The sequence below is a fragment of the Zygotorulaspora mrakii genome, chromosome 5 (assembly GCF_013402915.1).
Source record: "Zygotorulaspora mrakii chromosome 5, complete sequence".
Classification (NCBI taxonomy): Eukaryota; Fungi; Ascomycota; class Saccharomycetes; order Saccharomycetales; family Saccharomycetaceae; genus Zygotorulaspora; species Zygotorulaspora mrakii.
The window spans coordinates 1,192,206-1,213,929 of NC_050723.1; the positions used below are offsets into that span (position 1 = coordinate 1,192,206).

General features: G+C 42.0%; 8 protein-coding genes across 8 annotated transcripts; 4 read left to right on the forward strand and 4 right to left on the reverse strand.

The window, feature by feature from the left end:
- Nucleotides 1-815: 815 nt before the first annotated feature.
- COX19 (Cox19p) lies at nucleotides 816-1,073 on the reverse strand (the record flags this gene model as incomplete). Its single annotated transcript, XM_037289318.1, has 1 exon — nucleotides 816-1,073. One exon carries the CDS (start codon nucleotides 1,071-1,073, stop codon nucleotides 816-818), a length of 258 nt encoding a protein of 85 aa, XP_037145213.1.
- Nucleotides 1,074-1,297: 224 nt separating this feature from the next.
- Nucleotides 1,298-3,007, reverse strand: DPS1 (aspartate--tRNA ligase DPS1; the record flags this gene model as incomplete). Its single annotated transcript, XM_037289319.1, has 1 exon — nucleotides 1,298-3,007. One exon carries the CDS (start codon nucleotides 3,005-3,007, stop codon nucleotides 1,298-1,300), a length of 1,710 nt encoding a protein of 569 aa, XP_037145214.1.
- Nucleotides 3,008-4,870: 1,863 nt separating this feature from the next.
- On the forward strand, nucleotides 4,871-9,856 carry CDC25 (Ras family guanine nucleotide exchange factor CDC25; the record flags this gene model as incomplete). Its single annotated transcript, XM_037289320.1, has 1 exon — nucleotides 4,871-9,856. The coding sequence occupies one exon, from the start codon at nucleotides 4,871-4,873 to the stop codon at nucleotides 9,854-9,856; it is 4,986 nt and encodes a 1,661-aa protein (XP_037145215.1).
- A 340-nt stretch (nucleotides 9,857-10,196) lies between these two features.
- IMH1 (Imh1p) lies at nucleotides 10,197-12,758 on the forward strand (the record flags this gene model as incomplete). The annotated part of the gene is made up of 1 exon (XM_037289321.1): nucleotides 10,197-12,758. One exon carries the CDS (start codon nucleotides 10,197-10,199, stop codon nucleotides 12,756-12,758), a length of 2,562 nt encoding a protein of 853 aa, XP_037145216.1.
- A 109-nt stretch (nucleotides 12,759-12,867) lies between these two features.
- On the reverse strand, nucleotides 12,868-13,785 carry HG535_0E05740 (uncharacterized protein; the record flags this gene model as incomplete). The annotated part of the gene is made up of 1 exon (XM_037289322.1): nucleotides 12,868-13,785. One exon carries the CDS (start codon nucleotides 13,783-13,785, stop codon nucleotides 12,868-12,870), a length of 918 nt encoding a protein of 305 aa, XP_037145217.1.
- Nucleotides 13,786-14,510: 725 nt separating this feature from the next.
- DPA10 (Dpa10p) lies at nucleotides 14,511-14,771 on the forward strand (the record flags this gene model as incomplete). The annotated part of the gene is made up of 1 exon (XM_037289323.1): nucleotides 14,511-14,771. The coding sequence occupies one exon, from the start codon at nucleotides 14,511-14,513 to the stop codon at nucleotides 14,769-14,771; it is 261 nt and encodes an 86-aa protein (XP_037145218.1).
- Nucleotides 14,772-14,983: 212 nt separating this feature from the next.
- UBC12 (NEDD8-conjugating protein UBC12) lies at nucleotides 14,984-15,382 on the reverse strand (the record flags this gene model as incomplete). Its single annotated transcript, XM_037289324.1, has 1 exon — nucleotides 14,984-15,382. One exon carries the CDS (start codon nucleotides 15,380-15,382, stop codon nucleotides 14,984-14,986), a length of 399 nt encoding a protein of 132 aa, XP_037145219.1.
- A 567-nt stretch (nucleotides 15,383-15,949) lies between these two features.
- STT4 (1-phosphatidylinositol 4-kinase STT4) lies at nucleotides 15,950-21,664 on the forward strand (the record flags this gene model as incomplete). The annotated part of the gene is made up of 1 exon (XM_037289325.1): nucleotides 15,950-21,664. The coding sequence occupies one exon, from the start codon at nucleotides 15,950-15,952 to the stop codon at nucleotides 21,662-21,664; it is 5,715 nt and encodes a 1,904-aa protein (XP_037145220.1).
- Nucleotides 21,665-21,724: the final 60 nt, after the last annotated feature.

The following is a 21,724-nucleotide window of genomic DNA, read 5'->3' on the forward strand; positions in this document are numbered from 1 at the left end:
TTTCCAATTATTGCAGCAACAAGACACAAGCAATCGTCCCCTGTGGGGTGGGTGTCCTTTGACGGCCACGCCAGAGGCAAGCGACTAAACGTGCCAGAAGAACAGCATTGCACTGTGGTTACTCCTCGTATTGTGCTATCTTGTACTTACAGCATATAATCGTACCATCGTGGTGCCTTTTGCAGCTGAGGCCACAGCTTCCTTATCATTGCTAACGCTCGTCGTCCTTTTTTTTTCTTTTGCAGAGCCTGATATGGCCTCGATTTGAAGCACGCCGGTTCTCGCCACGAATGAAGCGCGCCCCCTGGGACGTTTCGCACGCGGGGAGAAGCTCGCGAGCCCGTGGAGCCCGTGGAGTGTGAAAAATAATGATTGCGATGGCACCCGGAGCGGATATGAAAGACTAAGAGTAGTACAAGCTCTACACAATCAATCCAATGGGGCTGCTTGGGCTTACAGCACGGCCAATGCGGGGAGATCAGAACTGTGCCATCTAGCAGGTTGGAGCGAGGAAAAAAGGGCATGCGAAGCATGCCCTTTTGACCCCGACCGTGATCACCTGGGCGCAGTGCCAGCTCGAGAGAACTGTTGATATGACGAGCACCGTGAAGGATAAATAGCCACAGGCTGTAGCAATGTGTCGGACTGGGATATGCGGATGTCCAGATCGACCCAGCCTTGTCGCTTCTCGACTGATGTACCTGCGGCACATTGGCTCTCTTGCGTCTGCTCAGAACGTGACTCAGCTGCTATAAAGGGCTGTCTGACAGAATCATAAATGGGAGCAAATCGTGGAGCTGGGGCGTGGCGCTGGATTATTTCCCGGCATCCTCCGGTAAGCCGAGATTCTTCCAACTGTCCTTATCCATCAACTGGTTGTCCATTCTGCATTTCAGATACTCCTTGGCTAACAGCCTGCAATTTGGCGCGTTTTCTCCCTTCACCAGCTTGATACAATTGATGTACTCTTGCATTTGTCTAGTGCATTCGCCATCGTGGTCTAGTGGGAACGAGCCCCGCTCAGGCGGGGTGGGTGATAGTGCTCTTAAAGCATTTCCTGGATTGCCGGACATTTCGTTGGATTTATACTGGACTCTTCCACGGACCTACTCCGTTATTAGGAGCGTCTCACGGCTCTTGTGTACATGTAGAATTGAAAAATTTTGATTTGGGGATAGGCAAGTTGCGTGATGGGCGAAATTGAAAAGTCACGTGGCGGACTCATACATTTTGTTTACTATGTATACAAATGTACACAATTGTATATACATATAGATATCATTGCATCTAGCTTTGTCTATGGTTTCAATCTCCTTGGATCTCTTGGGAACAAGGAGGCTCTTCTGATATTCTTCAGGTCCAAGAAAAACATGACTACTCTTTCCAGACCAATACCACCACCAGCATGAGGTGCACACCCATAGCTAAATGCATCACAGTAATCTTTCAATCCTGGGTCTTCAGGACTTAGGCCGTGTTCCTTCATTCTCTTTTGCAGTAGATCGTGATCGTGAATACGTTGAGCACCTGAAAGGATTTCCTCACCTCTCATGAAGAAATCGTATGAATTGGAGTAACGTGAGTCAACTGGATCTGGCATAGTGTAGAATGGACGAATTGCAAGAGGGAACTTATCCAAGATGTAAAAATCGGTATCGTACTTTTCTCTGACCAGTTTACCCAAAAATTTTTCATTTTCGGTACTCAAATCATCAAACTCGCCGATCTCTTTACCAGCATCCTTCAACATTTGGATACCTTCTTTATAGTTGATACGAATCATTTTACCATCTTTTGGTAATTTGAATTCTTCCACCGGGTATTGTTTTCTGACTAGTTCAATTTCCTTGGAGTATCTCTTTTTCAATTCAGTGAAGATGAAAACGAAGAGTTCACTCAATGTGTCCAAAACTTCGTGATAATGCTCCTCAAATGTCATTTCAAGATCTAATCCTGTGAACTCGGTCATGTGACGATGAGTGTTGGAATTTTCAGCCCTGAAGACAGGTGCAATCTCAAAGACACGTTCAAAGTCTGCAACCATCAATTGCTGCTTGTGAAATTGTGGCGATTGCGCTAGGTACGCATTACCTTTGAAGTAGCTTACTTCAAAGACACTCGCACCACCTTCACTTGGTGCACCTAACAATTTCGGAGTATGAACTTCAGTAAATTCTCTGCCTGATAAAAATTCTTTGAACAATGCGCACACACCCGATTGTATCTTGAAAATTGCCTGGTTGGTGACAGTTCTAAGGTCAATAACACGTGCATCCAATCTTGTATCCAAATTGACTACCGGTAAACCAGCAGCTTCAGCTTCCGCTTCAGAACGGGATGCATCTTCTAGAAGAATTGGCAATGCTTCTGCAGTTTCAGAGATTGAGTGAATTTGAGTAATGTGGATTTCCAAATTCTGCACGGTGGCAGATTTGATTGGCTCTTCCACCTTTTTGACAATACCGCGCACTAGCACGATTGTTTCCAAGTTCAAAGACCCGGTCCATTTCACCATTTGCTTGGTGATAGAGCCATCTTTGTTGACCTTGACAAGACCTTGAATCAACTCGCTTTGCTGTCTCAAAGTTAAGAAGGCCAAAGTGGCACCCTGCTGCCTCGTATTATGGATTCTTGCCCTGAAAAGAACCTCCTTGTTGTCGTCGGCCTCGCTCAGATCAGCAAACTTGACACGTGGTTCCCCGGTTCTCTCCTGTGATTGAATCAGCGGTAGTTTACCGTAATTCTTCTTCGCAGTATCGTTTTCAGAGGCCTGCTTCTCACGCTGCTCTTTCTCCAGTTCCAGTTGGCGGGCCTTCTCTTCTTTTTTCTTTTGCTTTTCACGCTCTTTTTGAAGTTTCTTCAGAGCCTTTTTTGACAGCGGTTGGCCCGTTTCATCCAACTGCACTGGCCCAGCAGCTCCTGCTAGTGCGGCAGCAACGGTTTCCGCCACTGCAGCTTCGATGATTTCTGGAACATCCTGAGTGTCTTGTCTCTTCTCCTCTGCCATTGCAACGGGTCTACTGTCCTCCTATTTTTGTCTTACAGTCTGAAAGGAGCTGAAATACCTGAGATCTACCACACTCCATCTTTCTATGATTCATCATCGTCTTTCTGTTGGTGGCCGACGAACGACGCTGCAACGACCACGCAAAGCAGCGACATACCGCCGTCGAACGCGACGTACATAAGCCAAAAAAACAGCTTTGTGGCGGATACAGGACCAGCGACGGACTATACGGCTACAAGAACAATTGCTCGTATCCGACGTCCAAGAGCCTCTGCGCAGAACAAAACCCCCATATTGGCGCATTCAACAATTCCCGTTCCGGCGCCGAACGACCTAGTGGCATACCACCAAGTGGAACTCCAACAACGAGTCTGCTGTGCGATCTCATTGCTGCCTCGTTTGACGTCTTCCTCGTAATCTTGCGTCTCTTGAATCTCATGTGCTCAAAGTATACGCAGCTCCACCAACGCAGAAAAGACCGTCTTGCCCCTTGCCAAGCGAGCTAACACATTGCCAGTTGACGGCTGGACGTAAATCTGAAATTTCGCTGCAGATCTAATCTTCCGCCCGGCGGCTGCTTTCCGTCTCCATACTTCCAGTAATGACCGACCTAAACGCTACACTTCCCGAATACACGCCAAAGCAGACATCGAACACCGTGCCGCCGACGCGCCTGCTCTGCTCCCTTCCATCAGTAAACGATGCCTGTGTAAAACTTCGTACCGTTTGAAACAGAACATCCAAGGGCTCAGCGGCTACACGAACTAGATAGCGCAAATTTAGGAAAAGGCTGCGTCGAACTTCTGGACGGGAAGCTACAAGAAGTGTGCGATGCCAAGAAGGGGAAGACCCCACGGCGTTGAAACACTAAATGGGAAATGTCGACTGCGTTGCAGAATGCGATCATCTGCATAATCTTTTCTGTGACCTGCGAACGCATCACGACGCCTGACACTGCATAATAACGTTAAACAACCAGAAGGGTAATGTCAACACGCGATTGCAGCCCTTGAAACCGTAAATAGTCACATTTCTCTCACTCTGTGGTAAAGGGGTTCGGTACATAACGTTCCACATAGTGCTTGTTGAGGACTATGCATAGCGATGCAGCTTGCGCGATTCTCGCTGTGAAATCCCGCCGCAACTATCTGTACCACGGGGTAAACTGCTGGGGGGAGGCGGGGATTGCAATGCAGCACGAACAGAGCGGGAGAAGGCTAGCGAAGGGAGATAATTACCGTAATGGGACATTGCTGAGCTGTTTCTTGCCCTCCTGCATTTTTCATTTTTCGTCCTGTTCCCATAGCGCAGACAAATTTTAAAGTAACAGTGCCCGAGCGTCAAAAAGAAAGATGTGTGGGAGAGAGCATTCCGTTAACCCAGCGCGAGAACAATAGGAGGGCGAGGTCCGCACAAGCTAACAGCTATTTGTAATATAATTGAATATCGAATGAAAAACAGGAAAAAATTTTAAAACAAACAAACAGGGGGGGGGGTTCGCTAAAGTTGGAAGGGATTCGGCCGAGCAGAGAAGAGAACCAAGAAAAAAAATAACGGGAGGTTTGAAAGGAAAAAGAGTCAGTGAGAAGTAGTGAGAATAAAGACGAAAAGAAGTTGGATTGAAAAGGTTACAGCGGTTCCTTGAAGAAGCAAAAACGAGAGTATTCTTATACGTTGGTGTGGAAAGAGATCTTGCAGAGAAACTGTTCAGTTATATTTGAAAGTTCAACGGTTCTTCGTCCAGGTGGGTTTTTTGGCATCGCAGTGTTGGTCTTCATCAGGCGGGATTGGTGAAAAGTTCATTTTTTCGTCTTTCTACATTGGACAGGGCACAGCAGGACAGGACAGGGCAAGGCTGGGGATATGTCTTCCAGTGTCGACAGCTGCAGTGGAAGCGGCGAGGATCTTCGGGAGGTTAGGGATGGTCGGCATGCGGTTCAGATATCGGGCCACACGCCAGCGCAGAGTCCGGCGGAAATGATCAAAACGGCGAGCACGCAGTGTTCCAGTGTGTCCTTGCCGACCAACATCAATGAGGCAATGGACAATTCTGTGTCACATCCGGTGACGAGTATCATCCCTGTTGACGTGGTGATTGCGCTGTACGATTTTGTGCCGGTGAATAACAGCTCGTCGAAGAACAGCCAGCTGTCGCTGCAGCAGGGTGACACGATTTATGTTCTGAACAAGAACGAGTCCGGTTGGTGGGACGGCATATATATCGATTCGTACAATCGAGTTAACAGGGGCTGGTTTCCTCACACCTATTCGAGATCTCTGAACCACTCACAGCAGCAGCAGCTACAGTATCGGCAGAAACAACAGCAGCAACAGCAGCAACAGCATCAGCAGCAGTCACAGAAACAGCAGGTATCAAAACAGCAGCAGCAGCAGCAGCAGCATCCACAGCAAACACCGCAGCATATTTCTACGGCTAGTGGTAAACGGCGCTCTCAAGTGAGGCATAATTTGTCAACCCATGGTATCAGAAGAAGCAGCCTGCCACAGCAGCCCGTGCCACAGGCCTCGCCTATTCACAGGCGATCGAGTTTGTCAACAGGAAGTCCTTCAAGACAGTTGTTTGCTCCCCATAACTCATTTCAACAGATCCAGGCCAAATCACATGGCCTGCGTCAATGTTCTCCTTCTCCTTCACAGTCTTCATCCGTTGGGTCAATATCTATTTCTCCCTTCAGTTACGAGTTCAACTTTAATGATACCCAGCATGTAAATAGAATTGGTAGCGATATTGCTTCAGCTTCACAAACGAGGTACAATTCTCTTTCAGGTCCGTCTTCAAGTGCAGGTTCACATATGGGTTCCATAGCCGGATCGAATCCGCGTTATAACAAAGCCCAGCATTTCCAGCAACAACAAGCTACTGAACAAAGTCATCATGAAAAAATTAATATCCTATCTCTTGAAGAAATTGAAATGATCTTTAATAGTTTGCATACAGAGATTCCGCCCATTTGGTCTCCGATTCCGGCAAGTACGATGGATAAGGTCGTTTACTACAACAAAAACTTTGATATTTATTGCAGTCAATTACCCCTAATAGCGAATTCATCATTGGACAGCTCAAGTGATTTCAAGACCGATGATAATCTAATTGATCTTTCTCCCAGAGATTTACAAGATTCATCTAAATCTATTGACAGCAAAACGTTCAAATTGGCCCCGACTTATAACAGCCGTAATTCGATAGCTTCCAAAAACTCTTCACTATCATCATCCACTCAGATGCAAGCCAAGGACATGCGTAGCGGCTCTTCTTCAACGAGTACTTCATACGTTTATCGGGTGGCATCAGAGAGTCAAGCGGGGAATACAGGTCAGCAGCCCCTTTCAAATAAAGGAGGTCGCCAGAAACTACCTTCCACTGCAAATACTGATGCAGATCCTATCCCTCCTAATTATGGCAAAAAAAAGGTGAACTCGGTGTCTTCCGCTTATAATAGACATAGCCATAAACGACCACAAGCGATTTTATCGAAACCAGATCTTTTTTACCACCATACTATGGATATTAAGTTGTGGTCGGAATTGCGTGACACAACGTTATATTTTGTGACAAAGACTCATAATATGTTTTTGAGAAATAATCGCCTGGAATATGAAAGGTCTCTTAACTTGGTCTCAGCGTTTTTGACATATACTCAAATGGCGTGTCGCTTGAGCTATGCTCAAATAAAGGAGAAGCAACTTTTAAGGGAGGTGAAAAAGATTCTCAAGAGGATTATAAACTCCCTGTCAACGATAAGTATAAATTCAAGTGTTTATTTTGGCTCCTTCCATAGACCCTTCTCATCTCTTAATGATACACCAAGACCCTCCGAAGCATCTTTAAAAGATGAAGATCTTAAAAAAGGCACTACAAATGAGGTTAGTGAGCCTCTATACAAAAATCCGAATGTTACAGACACCGATACCTTAGTCGGCGACAGTGCTACTTATCCTCCATATGCGGGTTATCATGTCAATCTTTCTGGCACAGACTCCTATGCAGAATCAAGCAGTCCTCAGCGTAATAATTCGGCGACTACCACCAGAACGTCGGTGCCTAGCATTAGGGGCTCACCTCACGACATACCGACCTCTAGCGCAATAATAAAGAACTTGTATGAAAACTTGGATATCGAATTTAATCATTTAATTAAAGCGATACAAACACTTTTTTTGCTGTTACAAACGTCTATAATCTCGAATGATTGGATACCACAACTATTCCCAAGATTTTTCAAGGGATCTTTTAATGGTGGTTCGTGGTCAAATCCTTTCAATCAAATTCATCAAACACATGAGAGCGTTTCGTCACAGGTATCATCCCCATCAGGTCTTCCTTCCAATGTCGCCGAGGCAATTGCTGGTGTTTATGGCTGTCCATCGGTTGATTGTGCAGATACCTGTCGCGATGCTAACTTATTCCCTTCGACTTCTCGTGAAAAGAGTATTCAATCATCTCAGAAGACAAACACCCTCTCAGGATTTAATAGACCCCTTCATCATCGTACTTTTTCGAGATCAAAAGCATCGCGGAACATTCAGTATCCATTGAATGATAATACTGCTAATTTGATGAAGAAGAGATATCAATCCATATGCGAAAAGTTGGGAGCTATCAAACTTTTTGATGCATCTGATAACAACCACGGAACAATTGTTTCGAAAAAGAAACAGCTGGAGATCATTTCGCAAACTTATGAGGAGGTTAGTTCCTGCGTTCTTCTGGAAGTTTTAGAAAACTTAGATTTAGGTATTTTCGTAAGTCTGCGAACACTGATTACCAGTAACAGAAAATTGGATCATGAAAGCGAAGAATTCCTGAGACATGCCTTCTCAACAATTTCTTCTATACTTACGGATTTTTTTGATATCAAACAACTCTTTCATGATAGTGTTGTAAAATTTATTATGAGTGCACAGCAAATCACTTTAGATGATCCTTATGTATTCTGTTCCATGAGACCTAAATTTCCAGTCGGATATTTCGAGCCAGGGTTAAATCCTATCTCCCAGTCGCATACCAACAGGATCGATAAAAATGTCATGGAATTTTACACCTCCTTAATATCGAAGGACGTTGAATTCAATGATATGACGTTCTTGAGGACATCGGACGAGTTTATTGATTGCTGCGCGAAATATACTCAAATGGCATTTGTTTCATGTGGAATTGTAGAACAGTTGGTTGAAAGTAGAGAAAATCTTTTGAACTATGCAGCAAGAATGATGAAAAATGATCTCACTGCAGAATTATTGGAAGGGGAGCAACAGAAATGGTTTGGAGATTACGAAGTGTTTGAAAATGAGGACGGTGATGAAACTATCGAGAGGGATAGCGAAGAAACTGATGAATTCTCTGGAGTAGAATGCACAGATGATTCTAGCGATCCTTTGAAAGATAAACCATGGTTTCTCCAGTCAGAGTACTCCAAGAGTTTTATATTGGACCAGCGAGGCAGAATTAAAGGTGGAACTAGTGAAGCTCTCATTGAGCACTTAACTAGTCATGAAGTCATCGATGCATGGTTCAATGTTAGTATGCTCATTACCTTTAGAAGTATGTTTACCACGAGAGAGTTTCTCTATGCTCTTGTATATCGCTACAACCTTTACCCACCGGAGGGGTTAAGTTACGATGAGTACAATCTTTGGATTGAAAAGAAATTGAATCCAATTCAATGCCGTGTCATTAACATAATGAAGTCTCTTTTCTCGCAGTACTGGACTCCAGCGTATTATGAACCAGGAATTTCCTCTATTCTGAACTTTGCTCAAATTGCTGTCGGTGAGAAAATTCCTGGTGCCGAAGAACTTTTTGAGGAAATCAGTGACAACATAGCTGCAAAGGGTGTAAGAAAAAGTACTGATGGAAGCTCATTCTTCCATGAAGGTGGTACAGTTTCAGATTTCAATATGAATGCACTCTCAAGTTTTTCTTCTATACATTCTTCCTCCCCCATTATCAGACTTAAGAAATTTAAAATTTTGGATATAGACCCGCGAACATATGCTGCTCAATTGACATTATTGGAGCATTCACTGTATATACGCATTCCTATTTTTGAGTGCTTGGATAGAGCTTGGGGTACAAAGTACTGTGACATGGGGGGCTCTGCAAACATTACAAAGTTTATCAGTAGTGCAAACAACCTCACAAATTATGTTTCCTACGCAATTGTTAAAGAAGTCGAAGTGAAAAAGCGGTCGGCCCTGATCCAGTACTTCATAACAGTAGCTCAGTACTGCCGTGAATTGAATAATTTTTCGGCGATGACTGCAATTGTCTCAGCTTTGTGTTCGTCCCCAATTTATCGTCTGAAAAAGACGTGGTCGCATGTTTCTGCAGAATGCACCAGGATTTTAAGAGAACTCAATAGCTTGATGGATTCCAAAAAGAACTTTATCAACTACAGAGAGCTGGTAAGGTCTGTGATAGACGTCCCATGCGTGCCATTTTTCGGTGTATATCTCTCAGATCTAACCTTTACGTTCGGAGGCAATCCTGATTTCTTGCATAGATCTTCCGATATCATCAATTTTGGCAAAAGGGCTCGTATAGTGGATATCCTGGAAGAAATAATGAGCTTCAAGAGAATTCACTACAAATTTAAGCGTTATGATGATATTCAGTCAATAATTGAAAGTTCACTTGAGAAAGTACCACATATAGAGAAACAGTATGAACTTTCTTTACTTATCGAGCCAAGAACAGATGATCAAGGCCGCCCTTCAGCAGTTAATCCTATTAAAGGGAATGTTTTTGATCCCAAAGCAGCCAGTGATGTTAGAAATGGAAGACTGCTGAAGTTTGGCAAGAAAAAATCATCTTCAAGATTATTTTGATTCTACGAGGTTGAAAGATATCATTTAAGTTCGTCTTCCTAATATTGCTGCAGTCTTATCCGCCGGTTCGGATTACATGAGGCGGTACTATAATTGAAACCAAAAATAAATAGTTTATATAAATGTATCCATTTCAATAGGTAGGCCACTACAGACCTGTTGAGAGGTTTGTTTTTAATATGATTGTCATGTCTCCTTCTAAGAAGGCGGGTAAATGGCATCATGGTTTATCATTCGCGCCCCGTTCGAAAAATTCATTAAAGAAGCAGGCTGCATTACACTCTATTAACAATATAGACGATCAGCTGGCTTGCGGGCCGATCTAGGTCTTGAGAACACCATGTTTAAGCAACTCTCCCAGATTGGGAAAAATCTAAGCGACGAATTTGCAAAGGGATTAGCAGATGACCTTGCCTCCACGCCGGAAGCCCTGCCAGACGATAATAGCGGCTTACCTGCAGACATACAAGCAAAACTAAGTAGGTACGCAAAGTACGAAGAAAAATATCCAAGACTACTGGCTGCCTACAAGAACGAGAAGACAAAAATTGAAAAACTTGCGGCTTCTGAACGAATTCTGGCCGAGAATACTCCTGTCTCTAATCTGGATGACGCAGATTCTCTTCAAGCATTTTTTGATGATATCAATGGAAAGCAAAGTTTACAAAATGACGAAATTAAGAGACTGACAACTTTGAATGCAGAAATAAGTGGTAAGATCGAGAAATTGGAGAGGACCGCTTCAGAGGATGGCGCTCCAAGACCTCTGAAAGACGTAGAAGAGGAGATTACCTCATTAAATGAAAAAATCAAAGAGCTCGAAGAGCAATTGAAAATTTCAAAAAATGATGCGCAGCAAGTCAATGAAGAAAGAGAAGAGGCCACTCTTAAATTGAATGATCTTGTAGAAAGTCATGAAACATCCGTCTCTTCAATTAAGGAGCAAAGCGATTCTATTAAAAACAGGCTAGAGAAGGAGCTCGAAACTTCCTCTACACTGGTAAAAGAGAAAGATCTCGAAATTTTGCGATTGAAGGAAGAGCTTGCAAAGAAAGATCATCTACTACAAATTTCGAGGAAAACATCGAGCTCTCTAAGCACAAAAAATACAGGGAAGAAAAAGGGTAGAGGAAAGAATAAAAAAATGGCGAATGCGTTGCCCAATAAAAATGAAGAACCGTCAAAGGCCAGCTTCGAAGACGATAACAGAGACACACCAGGTGCAATTTTGGAGTCTGAAATGCAGCTCCAAAATGAACTTGACGAGTTGACGACGCAGTTGGAACGCACTAAGGAAGATCTCTCAAAAACGACTAATTTGATGAAAGAAAAGGAAACAGAGCTCGAAGAGGTTAGAGACATGTTGCGCGATGTTGGAAATGAGCTGGTTGAAGCAAAAGAAGAAATCAAACACTCCCAACATACCGCAGAACAAAAAATGAGCAATTTAAGCCAAGAAAAAGACGATATATTAAAGAGTAGTGTGGCTGCTTTGCAAAATACTATACAAACTCTCGAAGGTGACGTAAGGACCTTGAAAGATCAGGTATTATCACATGAGGAGGAGAGAAACAAAAAGGAGAAAGTTCTATTGCGTACTTCCGGAGAGCTATCGCAAGCTAAGAAAGACAATTCAGATTTGCAAGAACAACTCAAAGAAATGAATAACTTGAAGAAATCATGTTCTTCTCTGAATGCATTATTGAGTCAGAAGGAAAAGACCATCACTTATCTGGAAAAGCAAGTAAAAGAATACAGTGAGACCTCTTCAGCAAGTAAAAAATCCATTGAAAATGTGCAGAAGGAAAATGATGCACTTTTGAAACGTCTAGAAGCTTTAAACAGGGAAAACGATACACTACGTAACAACATCGAAAAGAATAACTCGTCTTTCGAAAAATATATAAAGGAAAATGGAAAACTCTCAGAGAGACTCTCCATCTTACAGGAGAAGTATGAAACGCTGCAAAGTGTCAAGAGCAATTCAAGCGACCAGGTTGGCGCTATCAAAAAGCAATGCGAGGAATTAAGTGTAAAGCTAAAAGAATCCAATAAAGTGATTATGACGTTGGAAGATGAAGTCAGTGAGTATGCAAATACTATACAAGAAAGAACAAGAGAGTTGAATACGATGCGCAGACTATTATCGGAAAGCTCGAACAGCACAAGTACTAAAGAAACGGAGCTCCAGGAGAAATTACATTACGTTCATGATGAGAAATCTAAGTTGCAGAATGAAATGGCCTTACAAGCATCCAGGAGGAATCGTGAGCTTAGCGAGTGGAAACAAGCTAATAGTGAGTTGAAGTCAGAATTACATACATTAAAACTTCGAGAGAAACAACTCGAATCAGAAATCGAAAGCGTGAGCTCACTGAATGAGAGTATTCGACGTAAAAATGTCACCAATCCAGAAGAGTTCACTGAGCTACAAAACTCAAGTAGAAACCTGAAGGAATCTTTGTCAAAAGCAGATAAAAGGATTAGAGAACTACAAGAAACGAATGAAAGTCTGATGAATACGAATGATGACGTGAATAAAAAGCTTGATAGATTAACAAAAAATTACAAAGCACTACTAAACCAATTAAGCACATTAAAGGAAGAGAAAAGTGAAGCTTCGACCAGGTCAAGTAGGTCCAGCTCCATAGCTTCTGCTAGCCATGTTGGAAATAATGGAAATGCAATTTTGACTGATTTCTATAAATCGCATTCTGTCTCTAAAGAGGGCATCGATGTAGAGTCGCAGGCGGACTCCAGCGAAAAAATAGCCTATATTAAAAATGTGCTGCTAGGGTTCTTGGAACATAAAGACCAAAGAAAGCAGCTATTGCCTGTCGTAGCGATGTTACTACGTTTAGATAGTAATGACGAAAAGAGACTACTATTATCAATCAAGTGAATTTTCAAAAAGTTCGCGGCCATTTTAATAAAGATGAGATATATATATTTATATCATATCTAATGCGCAATAGAAGTGTATAAAAACTAAAAAATTGTTAAGCCCGAGGTTAGTACTGCCTAATGTAATCTATTCCGCCAATACATTGAGCCACTGTTAGCTGATCATCTCCAATTAACTTATTAATACTGATTCCAACATTCACAGTAGTGGGAGAACCATCATGTTCCAAAATTAAGCCCTTGTTGATCTTTTTCCATCTTGTTACATCATCATATACATCCTGCTCAGTCCTTAATGGAAATGCACTATCAGGAGCGTATAACTGCCAATCAAAAGTATCAAAATCCCACAGAACAGCTTGTAAACCAAATTGTCTGGAGATTGCTCTTACTCTATTGTCTATTCCACCGTACGGAGGTCTAAACCATTTGGGAGTATGACTTCCTGTGGCGTTCATAGCCCAAATAGACCATTCTAACTGCGCAATTATTTCTTCATTTGTCAAGCTAGGCAGGAAAGGATGCGACCAGGTATGTGACCCAATCAGATGGCCCTTCTCCATTGTTTTCCTGTAAGCAACAGGATTGTTGACAGTGTTTATTCCAAGATTAAAAAAAGTTGTATTGTGCTTCAATTCATCAAGTAGCTTTTCAGTGACCAATGATGGACCATCATCGAAGGTCTGAGAAAGCTTTGAACATGTATAGACATCGTCGTGCTCAACACATCCGTCACAATCAAAGGAGCAGGACTCACGTGGGTTCTTATAGCATTCGCCTTGTTTATATGGCTTGTAATCAGGAATTTTCGTCATATCTATAAAATCCAACGGTATATAAGGAGGGTGAAGTCCTGGCCATTCTGTCAATCCAGTGAAATCATATAACCATTTAGGAAATGGTGTTTGGTTTGAAAATATTTTCAAATTGCTAGTCTTATCATTTCCTTGAATCAAATTTTTTCCAATTGATAGTCTCATGAGTGAGGACACTGTCGTAAACACTAACAGTTCATTAAGGCGCATTTTCTATTGGCAAAACTCTGATTTCTTGGCTACTTGCGTTTTCTGGCAGTGGATTTATTAGATTGTTAATACTAATAAAATAGACTTGCTTCACTGTCAAGATTGCGTGTGCTTTCTAAATAAAAGTCAAATTTATCGTTCTTCTGGATTAATGTTACTTACACAATAACCTGATGAAATACTGACACAAACAGATCGTGTCCGAGTTTTAAGGTAGTTTGCGACCAAACGGGTGCCTAACAACCGGACAACAAAGCGCGCAACTCTTGATGATCCAACGCGAAGATGGCATCAAAGCGCGGGTCAAGTATGGTAAGCATTTTCTCCATTTGACCCTCCAACAGACTCCTTTTCGCCGGAATTATTGTTTAATTTGGAAAATGCGAAAAAAAGAGATTTGTTCAGGAGTAATGGAAGCCCGCGCTATCGATGACTTCGACCGAAAGGAGGTAACCTTCATTAAACTAATGAGCCTTTGCCCACCCGATAGTGATTTAATCCGGAACCTTTATGAGAACATACATCATCTAAAGGTTCTTTACATCACGCCTGCCATTTGGTGCAACTCTTCGACCAGGGATACATGGCATAAACGCTAAACACGATCTTGCGAATTAGTCATAGACAACTTTACGATATATAAAGGAGCTGAAATGTTCTGGAAGTAAGAATTCTCCAGTAATGTTGCACTCAATCCTTACCGAAGTATCAATAACAATCCAAAAATGTCATCTAGACTTGCAAAGTACGTAAACACCCTGAACACATCCTCCAAATGCGCTACTCCAAAGTTTACGATCAAAACGACAACATTTCCGCCAATCAGCACAACGTCCCGGTATAGCACGGTCAAATATTTCCAGAATGCTGACGATGCTATCCTTTACAGTAAAGATTCTAATGCCTCCGGTAAGGTGGTTAAACCAACCGTGGTAATTAGCAGCGACAACGAAGTGGAGACTGTTTCAGAACACGTTCGGGTTTAAGTACGTTTGACTACAATTTCCTTCGGATCATATAGAGCTCTTCGCACACTACTATCATTTGGCATACAACTGCTGGCAGCGTGCATGAATCATTTGAGCACAGTATAATGCAGTGAAAAAATTCATATTCCATATATCATATTTTATGTATTCCTTCAAAAAAAAATTCTCTTTCTCTATTCGTTAGATCTTAAGTGTATTGATCCTTTCTTCTATAGTATGAAGTCGTATTGAACACCATCGATGAAAGCGCCACTCATGGCTCTTTTTACTAACTGCAAAAACTCACCTTCGTCTTTACGCAATACGCTTGCGGCAAACTTATTCAACGGATCCTTGGGTGTGACTTCCAAGAACAGAAACGCCAATCCAATGAGAATGCTCTGTAAATCTAAAGCTGGAGACCAGTCTTCACGCAGAATATTTAGGCATATTTTGCCATCAGTATCAATGTTAGGATGGAAGATCTTGCTGAGACATAGCACGGCAGGTGGCTCAATAGGATAGTTCTCGTTAAACTGAACTTTGAATACGATATTACCTCCTTTATAGTATCCTTCATCAGGAGAAATGGTGAGATGCAACAACGGAGGCGTCTTACTTTCGTCCATTGGGCCATTCAGTATATTTAGCTGAGTGAACGGCGGCAGCTCCAAAGAATCTAAATCTTTTTGGAGTCTTAGTCGCGCTGCTGAAATACATTGGGTGCCTCTAGAACTTTGATTCTTCGCAGCATTATATTGCTCTTGCTTCCTTTTCTGTATTCCACGTAATTTGAACTGTTACACAACATATCGTTTTCCGTTGTTATTCTTGGTTAGTTAAATGCAGATCAGGCATTTCCATTGCACGGCGTATATTACCGGTCGCCTATATTCAATACGTACCATTATTTCATTCGGTCAAAAAGGTAACGCGTGATGTATCAATGTTGCATTAATTCTCTGTACTTTATTATTTTAACATAAGCTAAGATATGAGATGAGGCCTACATACACATCTGTTGTTACCAAGTTTCGCTCCGTCACGAAGGGGGCAAGTGGCCACGTGATACATAATTGTAAGAGATAAATATGAACTGAGGCGAAGAAGGATTATCATTGTACACCTAGAAAGGTGATCGTAACTGTTTACACTGCCATTGCAACGCAGAAGACATCTCTTAAAGGCTCAATTGGATGAGGTACAGGACAAGCACTGGTGTAAAAAAATCATTGAGAGCTAAGGCACTCTGCAAACTCGCCAACTGTGCCCAAGATGATGCTAAGCAGGAAGATCTTTTTTCATCGGAATCAGGAGAAGGTTCAATGGACCCTCTGGAGTTTCTTTCCCAATCTCTTCCGCTTTCATATTCATCAGATGTCTCAAAACTTTACACTATTCCGTTTACCATCAGTGAATGGGAAGTATTGATGTCGTTGGGCCAGTCATCTCCCTCCTCATTGGAACGAGCCAAGCGCCTACTAAAGAATGTTATCTCACCCTACTTTTTAGAGTCCCCTAGACAAAGAGTTTCAGACCTTCTGGAGTACAAATTTAAAGCGGAAAATCTGAAGCATCCCAATGAGGTGCTTACCTTTCAACTGACGCGATTTTTGATTGACACTTGTTCACTTTATCCAGACATGGTAAAGGAATGCTTTTCACTGATTGAACAACATTTGACCTTAACTGTGAAACTTTTGAATGAAAAATCCTCAAGTGTATTCTCTCTTATTGGATTTCTCAGTGCCTTTACTTTCGAAAATGATGCTACTCGTTTGACCATTGCTGTTTGGAAAACAGTGTCAGCACTGTTCCAAAAGGGAGAATTTCATTTGCAAACTAGCTCCCACTACTCCAATGAAACGGCTGTTCGGTACCACGCAGCGCACAGAGAGGTATCTGACTCGCTTATTCTGAATTTGATGGCACAATTCCATGTCTCGCTAGCATGTCGTGTCCTCGAGGCACCTAAAAATAAGTCAGAGTTAAGTGAGTATCTCTTAAACATGCAGTTTCGTTCATATCAAGTGCAACAAAATGAAATAACCTCTTCTGATGATAAAGCGATCATAGAAAACTTTTTTTGTACGTTGAACGAAAATATAGCACTTCTTCTGAGTATGTGCGACTTTGCATTTAAATATTGTGAGGATGTTACCACATTAGATCTATCTAATGATATCCGTGCTAAATTCTCGTTCGAGACAAGAGGTTACTTCATAGAATTTTTGATGTTGATTCCATTTTATGAAACAATCGGCACAGAAAAAGGTGCAAAATTCACGTCTTTGGTGTGTGATTCGATCGATAAATTTTTGCTTTCAGAGCTTGTAAGCCCCAATTTGATTCAGGCAGTTATCTGCTCAGCATCTTTGTTGAACTATTTCACTGAAAAAGCTTCTTTGACCCTCCTTAGGATGTTCCCCTTACTGGTTTCGTCGCCCCATATCACTACATCGGAGGTTGCGAAATTCACTCAACTGTTTACGCTGGGACTAAAACCACTCAATGAAGACGCTGTAGTTACCACCGTCTATTCTCTAAATAATTTGCTTACGGTGACTGATAATGACACTGAATTAAAGGCAATTAGAGAAAGGAAAATGACCTTAACGTCGGCGTCAGATCATGACCGGATGACAGATCTAACTAGAGGGAGAGCGCGCACAACTGATACTTTGGAGGTGATTGACAAAACGAATGCAGCCTTGTCTGGTTCTGTAGCTCATGATGTCAATGACTTCAGCTCTACAGCTTATCACAGTATGCTTTTCAAGAATTGTGTCATCGCAGCCATCACCATTGCATCCTATTATGATGACCAAAGTATTACAGCTTTGGCAATCTCAATATTAACTCAGAAGGTAAGTGTAGTATCGAAAGAACTTGATTCTATCATTGTTGAATCATTAGCGAATTTAGTGGTCGAGACAACTGTAACTGAACTGGCACTAATGATAAAATTTTACAAAGTTTCTTATGCTCAGGCTATGAAAAAAGGAAACCAGGCTCTTTTAAAGAGCATTCAAAAGGCTCGCACAATGATATCGAAAGAGCTTTATTTGAAATGTTTTCGGACTGACCTATATTACTTAGTGCTGAATGACTTCCTGGAATCCATCACATCTTGTGGGGAGCTAGAGAAATCTGATCACTCCAAACAACATACAGAACTTTCTCACTTTGCTGAGGAAATCGTCACTTATTTGGACCCGTTAGCGGCTCTTTTACCCCCTCCTGGCAATATGCCGCTAAATCTTGGGAACGATGAGGCGATAACCAAAGGCTTCAGGAATATATGGTTCAATATGGTGATTCATGGGTTTCATTACGACTCTGATCTTGTGAAGGAACACTATGTATCGCTGTTGACCATAGCTTTCAATACGCCCCCATTAGCTTCAGACTTCCCGGCTTCAAATAGGGAGGTCTCCTTAGATATGAATGCAGTTTTACGAAGGAGTTCTTCGAATTCAAATCACAAACGACAAAAACAGGCAATTTCTAAGTATTTGTCGAGCAACCACGTTCAAGCAAGAACCTTGTCAACACCAAAGATAATGTTTTTAGCTTCTACTGCTCTTCTAGAGACAATGAGATGTGAAGCTGGTGATTGCTCGAAGATTTTAAGGTACTATTGTGATCCTTCCACTGTTTCAAGTGGTATAGAGAAGTATATTGATGCTATATCAAATTCCTTGATTCGCAAGTATACCTTTCTAGTTCAATCCAATAATCCAACCTTATTTGGATCACAAGCTATTGCAGAACAGTTGAATGATTTGATTTTATGTTTGTCGCATAGAAATGCCCTTCTCCAAAATGCTGCCTTCCAGTGCTGTGACATTTTCATTCGTAGTTTGCCATCTGCGTTATGCCATCATAAATCTTTATTCACTCTATTGGATTTGATGACAACACTTTTTGATAGTGTTCTTGATTGCGAAACCAATAAATTTGAGCCTCATTACGAGTTTGTATTGAAGCACTCCGGTATCAAAATATTGCTACCTGATGCAGCAATATGGAGAAAGTCAACTTTGGAAAGGTTACAAGGTTCTGCCAGAGAGTGGGTGAAGATTATACTCAACAAAGCTAATGATGACACAAAGATTCTGTTGCAATCATACATTGCAGACTTGACTCAATTCAGTCGTATAGATAATGTGGAGTATGGTGTGTCCTTTGCAATGGATATGGCAGGGTCGATATTGGGACCTGATAGAGAGCTTTCTAAATTGACTTGCGTGGGTAAAGAGAAACCCAATACAATATCTAGATTTATATCACAACACTCATGGAGGTCCAAGAATCTGGTAGACACCGCCGTTATTTCCTCCCCCCGAGACATCGCGACTCAAATCCAATCACATATTGAAAATATTAGAAAGGCCTTAGAAGCAGGTAGCACAATATCCTTCACTGATATGACGGTGTTTTTCGATCTTTCAACAGCTTCTTTGCTTTTGGATAAATGTCCTGCGGCATCACTGGTATTTGATTTAGTCCATATTCCCTTTGCAATATTTACATCATCAGCTCTGAAGATCGCCAGCAATGTTTGGTTAACAATTATAAAAGAACGACAAGATCTCGCTCATATTCTGCTAGCTGAAATTGGATATTGTTGGATGCAGTCCATTGATAACCGAGTTGGTCTTTTCTCTCGTAAGCATGATCTTAAAAGAGAAGAGAATCAAAAAATGGAATATGCACCGTACGACAAGAAAGCTATTAATCGGGATGCTCTGATTGTTTCTCAGTCTTTTCAACCACACAGGCACGTCATTAGGTTCTTCACTTCTCATTTTGAAGGCACGTCTTACCAAAGTGAATCGTTGTTGAAATTATTCACCCAATGGGTTCTGCATGGTTTGAATCATTTGAACCAGGCTTCTTTTCATCCTTATGCTCGTATGGCACGTCATGATCTGCTGAACTTCGCTCTATCGGTTCTAGATGTCCATAGAAAGCAAAATTCAAAATTCATCAGGGCTCTATGTCGTGCTATCGTATCGGGCGGGCTCACTTGGTTTAAGAAGTCCATGTCTTGGCCATTCGGTTCCAACCAATTGAAAATAAAAGCTGATTTAACTAATACAGCTCACTTGTATTCTTCTTTGGGCAAATTCTCTGATTTAATGAGTAGTCATTGTGGTAACAGATTTAGGCTATTGCAATATTTTCTCCTGAGCGAAATTAACTGTATCGAAACGTGGTTATCTCCATTGAGCAAGATTGAAAATGATTTAGGACGGGAACCCAATACAGACCTACTACAATCTGCTTTCGATGTTGATCCAAAATTGGCAGTAACATTCTTCGAAAGATACCGGTTCAGGAAATTTGAAGATGCACTTGCCACGTTGATTGTCACTAACCCCTCACATTTTGTTGGCGTACCAGAGGCGCTAGATTTTTACTTGCTAAGCGGAGAAACCTCAAGACGCAAAAGCTCGATGCACCACATCGTGTATTGGTGCCCGGTTGATCCTTTGAAGTCAATCAATCTATTTCTGCCACCATGGAATACAAATACTTTCCTTTTACAGTACTGCGTTTTCTCGCTAGAGTGGCATGATGTTAATGTAACTTTCTTTTATGTTCCTCAGATCACGCAATGTTTAAGGTACGATAGCACTGGTTATGTGGAAAGGTTAATTTTGGACACAGCAAAAACAAACGAGCTCTTTGCCCATCAAATTATCTGGAATATGCTTGCAAACAGCTATAAAGACGATGAGGGAATTGTCGAAGATGAGCTAAAACCCAAGCTGGATCATGTACGCAACAAGCTGGTTGCAACATTCAGCGGCTCAAAATATGACTTCTACGAAAAAGAGTTTGGATTTTTCGATGAGGTAACGAGTATATCAGGAAAATTAAAGCCGTATATCAAGAAGAGCAAAGCTGAAAAGAAACAAAAGATAGATGAGGAGATGAAAAAGATCAAAATCCGTCCGAACGTTTATTTACCATCAAATCCGGATGGTGTGGTTATCGATATCAATCGTAAGAGCGGTAAACCGCTCCAATCACATGCAAAGGCTCCATTTATGGCAACTTTCAAAATAAAAAAGACCGTTACTGATAGTGAAAGTGGAGAAAAAGTTGAAATTGAAAAGTGGCAAGCAGCGATTTTTAAAGTCGGGGACGACTGTAGACAAGATGTGCTGGCCTTACAGCTGATTTCAATTTTCAGAACAGTCTGGGCGAATATCGGTCTCAATATCTACGTGTTCCCATACAGAGTGACAGCAACTGCGCCAGGGTGCGGTGTCATTGACGTATTGCCGAACTCGATATCTCGAGACATGCTGGGGCGTGAAGCGGTCAACGGACTGTACGAGTATTTCGTCACAAAATTCGGAGACGAGAGCACGATCGAATTCCAAAATGCGCGGAACAATTTTGTCAAATCGTTGGCTGGCTATAGTGTCATTTCGTACCTTTTACAATTCAAAGACAGACACAATGGTAACATAATGTACGATGAGCAAGGCCATTGTCTGCACATCGATTTCGGCTTCATCTTCGATATAGTTCCTGGTGGTGTCAAGTTCGAAGCCGTGCCATTCAAGCTGACCAAAGAAATGGTCAGGATCATGGGCGGATCGCAAGACACGCAAGCATACCACGACTTCGAGGAGCTATGCATTCAAGCCTACCTATCCGCAAGACCGCACATGGACGCAATCATTGAGTGTGTCAAAGCAATGCTAGACAGTGGGTTGCCGTGCTTCAAAGGTTTGAAGACCATAAAGCATCTGCAAAACAGGTTTCAGCAGAACCGGTCAGATCACGAGGCCGCACTGTTTATGAAGGGTCTGATCAAGAAAAGTTACGAAAGTCTGTTCACCAAGGGCTACGACGAGTTCCAGAGACTGACAAACGGTATACCGTACTGAAGAACACCGCAAGCCCGCACACCCAACTAACCGACCACGGACCCGCGTCCACATGACCAT